Raw genomic sequence first — 9,338 nt, forward strand, 5'->3', positions numbered from 1 at the left:
TTCAATTAGGTGTTCTTTCCCAAGTAAAACTAAGTGTGCCTACCAAAATATTTCCTCTGACCTTCAGTGACTACAGCTATATCAAATTACAGCAGGAAATTTTTTTTTCCTTTCAGAGCAAGATAGTGCTTGCTGAGCAAGAATAGCACTTGCTGAAAAAGAATAGCAAGACACTAGTTTCTGAACAATGGCAAGACATCATTATAGTGAGCTTCCCTTCTACCAAAGCGTGGCATTGCAGAGGATGTTTAACTGAAGTCTGTTTTCTCAGGGCCTAATTTGGATCTTAATTTGGGCCAGATTCTCTAAGGACATGAGCAGAGCACTTGTTTTGTTCCTGGGAATAGTGAGTAACTCTTGAATTCCTACAAGATTATAGACCAGTCTGTAGTAAAAATTATGAATAATTTAGTTGCTCTCAGTGGAGCTGAATTAGTGAAAACAAGAAAGGATTCAGCATCTTGGAGTTGTGGTGAAATTTCTACTTTTAGGCCTGTGCAAGCTGAAGATACTGCAACTTGCTATTTACAAAGCACGGCAGAACAATACTACAGCCACAACACAGAGATCAAGTGGTTGCTGTAGGACATGCTTTTCTAAGATGATCTGAACTCAAACCCACCTCACCCCACTTTGTTTTATTTTTGCCTTTTAAAAATAGGTGTAAGTGCAACCTTCATGCTACTGGCTGTAAAGAAGAAAACAAAAGACTACTTTGTGAATGTGAGCATAACACAACTGGCCCAGACTGTGGAAAATGCAAGAAGAATTACCAGGGCCGACCATGGAGCCCTGGTTCTTATCTGCCTATACCTAAGGGCACTGCTAATATCTGTAAGTAGTTTTGTATAATAAGGATATTTCATTATTATAATTCTGCCCCATATCATGACTCTGAAGAAAGATTAATGCTGGCAAAAGTTTGTCATTTCTTTATGACTCAGTGTGTATAATTGAACAAGGTGTCAATTTGCAAGTGTTAATTCTAAGTATGCATCATCTGTGCTCTCACATGGTTGTAAATAACTTACATGAGAACTGCATGTTTGTATCCATAGACATATCTGTGGACACTGCACAGAAAGGTCTAAGGTATGAAAAAATTAGGACTCTTCCCAGAAAAAACACACAGAGGAGAGAAAACAGTGCGAATATCTGCAGTACTGCTCCAGCCACAGTGACCTCAGCTCTCCATTCATACATCCTTATTGCCCTGAGATTGGAAACACCCTCAGCTCAACATGTGAGATGAGGTCCTTGCTCATATTTTGTCCGTTCAAGAAAGTGAAAAAAACCCACAGACCAATTTTTTCAAATTAATAACTAAAGATCTAAAGGTTGGGAAATATTTACCCGATGGTGACCTGCAGTCCAGATTCATCTTCACTCTTTTAGATCTTGTAGATCAAGAGGGAAAGCAAGGGCTAAACCTAAGGTTTTATGTCTGCTTGGTTCCAGCTAACAGCCATTCAACAACACACACACTCACTATTCCAGCACACTTTCATGTTATCCAGAGGAGTAAGTTACTGACAGCTGCTTTGCCAGGTCCTGGACAGGATTGGGTCAAAAAGAATATGGTGGTGAAAGAGAGGGCACAAAGACAAGTATGAGCATCAGTTCTCACTTCCCTGCACATGTGAAATACACAGTGACTCAGAATCCTCCTGAACTGAGTAACAACAGACTTAAATTCCTTTGAAGAAAGGATTGAAAATGAGAATAAACCTTTTGACAGAAGTTACTAGCTATTTTTAAGAAAGGAGTGCACAGTTCTGCCCTGATTAAAAGCAAAACATTCATTTTAGAATATTAGAATGTAACATTTATTGAAAAGTTGTTTGGGAGAAACAGAGCTATGAACTGCAGTTGAATGAAAAGTTTAAAACCAGGAACAGTGTGCAATGCTCAGAATGTTATCTAAGACTTCAAAGCAGCAGCTGTGAAGAATCAAAACTCAGAAATGAAGATCATAGGAAGCAGGACCTTATCAAGTAAAATGTGAGAGTAATAGACCAAGTAACAGACCATGAAGTGTGGGGGCATGAAATTATGATAAAATTCTTACTGAGCAGAAAAAAAAATGAACTTCCAAGAAGCCGGGGAAAAACATTTTGTAAGAGTATTCACTTTTTTCACATACAAAAAGTGAGTGTGGCTCACAGAATTAATAGTTTAAAGCTATGTTTGGGAAAAATTGTGAGATTTACCAGGTTGATTTTATCTGTATATTTTTACATAGACACACATACATATGTATACACATACATACATATTTTATAAATATATGTATACATAAAAAAATGCAGCTGCTACTCCAGCTGCTACTCATCTAACCTAGTGACAAGATACATCTGAACATGAAAACAGTGATCTTGCTAAATGCTGCTTGCTGTGTCAGTTACCTCCTTTCCAGGCAGTTGAGCACACACCAGACGGAACAGTGGAATTAGTGCCCACCTAAAGGATGTCTGAAGCTTGTTAAAACAACTTTATGTTAAAACCATATTAGTGAATTTCATCAGATACCCAGTTGTCAAAAATCAAAACGTTTCACAAATAACAGGCAGTCATTTCTGAGGTTTATTATTATTACTATTATGATGATAACATCATGAAAACGGAACCTTGTTGGAGCTGATGAACACTCCATGTCCCCTCAACTCCTGACTTCAGCAATGATCAGCAGCAGGAATTTATGGTAAACAGGAAGAAGCAGGAAGGATTTATTCTTTGCCTTCTCAGTCACCAGCAATAAGCTGGCTTTTTGAGCTGGACCCTCCATCATAATCGCAGTGTTTGCTCGCTGCTGAGCAGCGGGAGAGAACCAGATGATATAAGCTTGATCTCAGTGATATGTTATGGCAATACATTTCACATTTTAATGAGATAATGAGTGAAAGGTATGTTGTTTGTTTTAAATGTTTTTAAATGGTTAAGCCTATACCTCCTTAGATAGGAAGGAACATAGAATAACACACCCCTATTTAGCTCTGTTATACCATGTATCATGACATAGATGTGACATTATCCACTCCAATTTTCTAAATGACAAATCCTGGTCTGTTTCATCTTACCATAAAACTGTGTCACATGTCTGGTCATCTGTGCTTTCTTCGTCTCTTCTGGGTCCATGGTGTTATTTTTTTGGTTATTTATTTGGTTAGGCTAAAACTACACAATACTCTAGACATGACAACAACATGGCTCTTTTACAATAGCATAAAAATGTGTCTGCTTTATATTTTGTTACTATAAGGATCAGTCCTTGAGTCCTTTTTTAAGATGGTACCACAGTTAAAACATTTCTTCTGGCATCAAGGCTGGCATAAGCAACAGGTTATATGCTACAGGAGTTAGTTCAGAAACATCATGCTTAAGTTCCTTCAAAATACTTCTTAGGTGTACATCTCCTTATGGCAATTCTTGTTGTTAGATATCATTTACTCCAGATGATGACAAACATTGAGAAGGTTCCTCAGATTGTGAGAATCTCTCTAACCTTCTTTGTTGTGAACATCAGTGAAAACAATTAATTAAATTCAATATCAATTTAAATTCAATTAAATTCTTAAATTCAATGTTAATTAAACCATTTGATTCAATATTAAATTATTAATTAACCATAATATTAATTAATAATACCTTGATTGCTTGTCTTCCTAGTCATCTCTCTGGGAGGCCTTCTGCTTCTACTGTGGTTATTTTAACAAAAAAGAATTATTAACTTTTGTGTCTGGAGAAAGTTGATTCTCAAAATACTGTGGTTTATATTTAAATTGACAGATTTTATGCTTTCCCCCCCCCATCTTTCTTCATTGAGAAGACTTACACTTTTGAAGGGTGTCTTTCCAAAATCATCTACATTCTGCTGTTTTCAATTTGGGGTTGGGGTTTTTTAGCTTAAAAGAGAGTTGATTTTTATATTTTAAGAAAAAAAAATTATGAGTTATATGTGATTATTCTGAGTCTCTCATACACTTTGTCTCCAGCCTGCCTCCATGCTGTTTGCATTATATCTTTTTAGATGTTCTTTTCATTTTTCTTTTAGCTAACTTCCTCATTTTAAGCTGCTCGCTGCTCACTCTCTCAAGCTTAAATATTACTGCAGTGGATTTTTTTTTTATCCTTTTCCTTCTCAAAAACATGTTGACTTTCAGTCCAGAAGTGGTTCTCTGATAACTACTTCTTGACTTGGGTCCTATGTACCTACTCCAGAACTAAATCAGCTTCTCTTCTTGTGGGTTGTCTGATTACTTGCTACAAGCAGCATCATTTATGGTATGTAAAGCTTCATGTCTTTTGTCACTTTCTGATTTAAGGCCTTATGTGTTGGAGCATATGCACTTTTGCAGTATTGTGTAAACTCTCTGCACAGCCAATGTAATTTTCCTTACTCTGTTGCCTTTATGTCACCATCTCCATCCTGTGGTCAGCAATGCAGCTCTAGCATTATACCATCCCTAGTCAGGTGTGAATTCTGTAAATAGTTGCTGGAACATGTTGATAGAAGTAACTTATCTGGTTTGAGCCTAAACTTCCCTTCATATATTACTTCAATTCCCTGGGGACACTTTATATAATCCAGTAATACAGTGTCCCAGTAATACATCCTTTCTCCAATTTTAAAAGTCTGGTTTTTTCCATCTAAGGGAGTGAATGTATCTTAAATAAGATACAGTTAAAAATGGTTGTATAAATGAAACACTCAAATTATTTTTTTCTCTTTTTCACAAAATAAAAAGATCCTTTTTTTGAGATTCTCTGAACTTGGGAAATTTGCTCAGCTTCAACAAGAAGCATAATGTCCATTTCCAAATCTTTCCCAACTATAACTTCTGTTACTTTCATTGTTCTGTTTCTGCCATTTTTTGTGACCAATAAGACTTTATCATACCTTTTCAAGGTACAGCTCATGAAACACAAGCCATTCCAGATTATTCTGCAGTCAAAGCATAAACCTTAATATAAAACTGTTTTCTGTGTTCTTCTCATTTAAAGTCATCATGAGTTTTTCAGGAGAATGCAAAACATTTTTCCATGATTTACCTGTGAAAGATAGTGAATACTCTGTTGTTTACTGGCACTAACAAATGGAGTATTTCTGCATTTGTCTCCACCTAACATTTATTTTATATTTTCACTCTATTTTATTGACTATTTTGTGATTACATTCATTCCCTTTTGCTGCCACATTCTGTGGATAGTTTTTTCTGCAATGTGTTTTGACACACAAAGTGAACTTATTGAACTTCTCTATACTTGGTATTACAGGATAGCTTTTCTCCTCAGCAGCTGTATGTGTCTGACAGCACTAGCCCTTTTCTTCCTCCTCTTGTTTAGATCATCTTTGGCACTTCTGTTCAGATAGTGCTGTCTAAGACTGCACTGAGCTGCCATGCATCAAAGCCTGCTCGCTTTGTGTCAATCCCTTCACAACCAATAACCTGTACCAGAAGTGCCCGAACACTCTGGGAAAACCACCTCCCAGCTGTTACATGACTTTCCTAATTCATAGTTCAACATGAAACAAAAGTGACCAGGATGTGGGAAACTGGTGGTTCTTTTCAGTCAAGTCAGGCAGTCTCAGTCAGTTCACTGAATTTCTCCTGCAGTGGGTCCCTCTCCGATTGTACAGCTTCCATCACAGCAGCACAGCCTTAATCCCCCCCGATTGGGAAAAGACTTATGAGGCGTCCCTGTGGCACAGCTGTGACAGAAACATTTTCTGGCAAAAATTATGGCACTTACAGAACTGCACCGGTTACCCTCACCTTGGTTTGCAGTTTTCCCTGTAAATATTTGCTGACACAAAGCCATCTTGAAGTATCAGCATAAATGAAGTTGGCCAGAAAGTTGTGCTTTCTGTTCAGGAATCTAAGTAGCGTGGATCCCTCTAACTGAAAGGATCACACATCCTGCTGTCCTGTCAAAGCAGACTCAAAGTAGATAGTGTCCCATTTTCTAAGGGTCCCATTCTCCCAAATAACTGGAAAGAGCTTTCCAGTGCCTACTTCATAATTCAATTTGAAGGAGTGGGACACTTACGCTTAGGGTGTAAAATATTGCTCCTTGATGCTTTTGATAAATCTTTCAAAGAGAAAAAGGAAGATATGAATCAATATTAAGTTAAAAAACAGCAAAGTTTCTTATTGTTCCCATTTTATATTACATATTAATCTTAGCCCATGAAGTTTACAGAAGATATAAAGCCACAGGAACATGTCATACAAAACTTGTATAGGGCTCGGGAGCCTAGTGGTGAGGGCAAAACTGCAGTGTATCAAGAGCATTCAGGTAGACAGGAATGTCAGGAAAAACTGCAAGTGATAAACTAACTTCCCTTCACTTAGGTATCCAGTGCAATAGCCAGCAAAACATTGCAGGTGTGTACTGAAAAACAATGCACTATAAATAATGTGCTGTGTTTTTTTTAAATAGGGCTTGAAAAATTATTTTTCAGCATTCTACCCTCTTGCATGACCCTGCTGAGTTGGTTGTTTGTGCTGGTTATGGTGGCATCTGTTGCTGGGAAATGAATTGCTTCCATACGTCACTGGCTTCAAACAACTCTATTTTTGCCATATACAGTGAAGAGGTGAAATGAAAGAGAGTTCTAGTCTTTAAGCAGCAGCAGCAGCATGGGAAGGCAAAGTTTCTGTTTTGAGATGCTCAAGGTGCTATAAGTGGTCTAAGTTTCGGGCTTTTCAAAGTTTCTGATATTCTATCAATAAATTACAATTACTTAAAAAAAAAAATCCTTTGATCTCACTGGGAGTTTCCCAGACAGAGTTTTCAATACTGGTTTGGACTCACTAAAATATAACAAAAAAAAGTCCAAATTTGAAAAGGTGTTACCCAATAAAGCAATAACTAAGTATTTCCTCTGTCCCGTTTATTTCTGGTAATATCACTGGAGAAAGGAGAGGTGAGGGATAACAAACTTCATCTAAGCAGTTCTTTTTCTGGGCATTGAAAGATTTTCAATCTTTACAGAGCAAACAACTGCAAAATTAACAGTAGCAGGAGTTCCAGGGCCCTTGAATGAAACCTGTGAAATTTCCTAAGAATTTTCTTTCACAGAGTGTGGTCCTTTGTTTGAAAACAGGTTTAGCAATACATGAAAAGTTTAGTCCTGTGATCATAATGATCACTCCCTTTGAGGGGTTACAAGATGCCAGGATCCTCTAGCTTCTCAGAGCTTTAAATTACTAGAGAATTCAAAACTTCTGATATTGATGCTGAGGATCTGATATTGCAGGCTCAGTGGCTCAGTGAAGGAGTTGCAGAGGGAAGAAGGACTCACTGTAGGAAGTGCTGTGATGCTGCAGCACAGATATTCTACCAAAAGACTGGGTGTGGCATTGACCTGCCTGCTCTGACTCTTTGCTATAAAAGGCTCTATATTTTGTTCTTGTTGAAGAGTTAAATATGTGGTGTGGAGTGTAATTATAAAGACATTTCTTTTGTCAGAAAAGCTCTCACACAGCTTTGATCAGCAATTAATACAGATTCATACCTGGACTGCATTATTTACTATCATATCCAGCCATGCCTTCATGGGAGACAGTCCTAATTCTGAGTCTCTGGGCTGTATTGATCTCACCTGGATAATACACTGAGCTCTTGGTGACACCATTTTCCTGAATGTGAGTGAGCTGTGAGCCCTGTCCCTCGCACCCTGTCATATGGCAGGTGCACATTTAAGTTGTGATAGAGAAGAGACAGACAAGCCCATGGGAAAGATGGTAGCCAAGACTGAATTGACAGAATAATTCCTTTATTCCACACACACTCCCTGCCCAGGAAGAGGTGCAGCCTGGCTACATTATTGTGCTGCTGGCAGACGCTCACATGGGCATTGACAATGAAGGTGCTGAGAGGGTCTGCAGGGTAGGAGACTGGAAGCAGCAGTGTGACCCTTCTCACAGAAATCCTGATCCTTTTACTTTGTGTTATGGATTTCACACTGACACAAACTATAGAAAAAATCAAAAACTGTCTCTCTTTGCTAGCATGTGATTTGCTTTTTTCTTCGTTCTCAATAGCCAGCTCCATGGTAGCTAAGAGCTAAAACAACCCATTTCTGGAAGCGGGGGAAACGAGAAAATTACAGGGCAGATTCAGAAGATCATATAAAAGGAAAACATCAGGGTTTTTTTCCTCTCAAGTAATGCATATATATTTAGATGCACTTACAGTGAACATGTAATATACTAAACCACCACCCTCAAGTCAAGTCAAAAATAATAAATAGTATTAGTGACATTTTACTGCAATGTTTGCCATTTTGGGGCCAGTAGCTACCCCTGAACTTTCTTTGCACGCTTTACTCACTGTCTCCTCATTCTAAAACTATTACCATTAATACCCATCCCAGTGATTTCAACTGGAAGATAATTTAGACTGAACATTGCTTTGGTTTAACAACTGAATATATGTGAATTCAATCACTTGGTTTTATTTGCTCTTTATGCCTGGCTGAATAGAGTTGTGCATCAAGGGACATAATGGGCCTGATCCTTTATCTCTATAACCTTTTCACATCACTTCCCTGCTGCTGCAAAGTACTCACAGATACAAGGCTGACTGGAAATGATCCATGTCACATAACGTAGCAGGTCCATCCAAAGGGCCGGCAGTGGTGGGATGACTGCAGTGTGTTGGTGTCCCCAGCAGCAGCGGCACAGGAGGAGATGCATGCTTAGGCCTTCGCCTGCCTCCACACTGACAGAGAGGGAGAGAGAGAGAATCACACCTCCTGTGCCTCATTACCTAAGGACTTGCACCAAATACAGCTCAGCTGAATGTAAGAGCTAGCCTCAATATGTAACTCCAGATCTCACAAAAACACTCGTTCTAAGAATAATTTTCCCATCATATGTGCGGTTTTCACAGTGTGTTAATAGATCCTGCTTCATGGCCCCACATAACCAACTCTTTTCCAGACAAACTCAGAGGTGTCATTCTCACTCTCTTTAGTAAGAAGGGCATAAAGTAGTGCACTATCAAGGCCAGACACCACACACAGGGATACCTGGTATTACAAAAATCAGTCTGGTTACAGAAGATCACACCAACTCAGAAATAAAAAACGGACAGAAATAGCTTTTGAAACAGAACCTGAAGACACCTTTGCAAGGTTAATCCAGAGCCCCTCAGACTAGCAGGCACCTTGTGTTCATTATTCTCTGCCCAGGAAGCGTTTATCACTATGAATTCATTGAAAATTTTGAAATACAGTAAAAATGAGGAGAGCAGACTTGCAGGAAAACCTCTCCCTTTGCTACAATCTGTTCAGGAGAGAAAGGAAAGGATATTTGTGTGTGTGTGTAGGA

The 9,338-nt window shown here is 38.5% G+C and overlaps 2 protein-coding genes across 18 annotated transcripts in view; one reads left to right on the forward strand and one right to left on the reverse strand.

Moving 5' to 3' along the window:
• NTNG1 (netrin G1) overlaps positions 1 to 9,338 on the forward strand; it is a 151,533-nt gene that overhangs the window by 92,111 nt on the left and 50,084 nt on the right. For all 10 annotated transcript variants that reach the window (XM_017834261.1, XM_017834269.1, XM_017834260.1 and 7 more), the window contains exon 4: positions 662 to 834. In XM_017834261.1, the coding sequence (XP_017689750.1) occupies positions 662 to 834 (173 nt within the window). The remainder of the gene's footprint in view (positions 1 to 661; positions 835 to 9,338) is intronic.
• The window catches only part of LOC108506860, a 50,506-nt gene that overhangs the window by 13,726 nt on the left and 27,442 nt on the right, over positions 1 to 9,338 (reverse strand). For all 8 annotated transcript variants that reach the window (XM_017834276.1, XM_017834277.1, XM_017834270.1 and 5 more), the window contains one exon: positions 8,576 to 8,727. In XM_017834276.1, coding sequence (XP_017689765.1) covers positions 8,576 to 8,727 — 152 coding nt within the window. The remainder of the gene's footprint in view (positions 1 to 8,575; positions 8,728 to 9,338) is intronic.

This window comes from Lepidothrix coronata, unplaced genomic scaffold, assembly GCF_001604755.1.
Source record: "Lepidothrix coronata isolate B3197 unplaced genomic scaffold, Lepidothrix_coronata-1.0 Scaffold231, whole genome shotgun sequence".
Taxonomy (NCBI): Eukaryota; Metazoa; Chordata; class Aves; order Passeriformes; family Pipridae; genus Lepidothrix; species Lepidothrix coronata.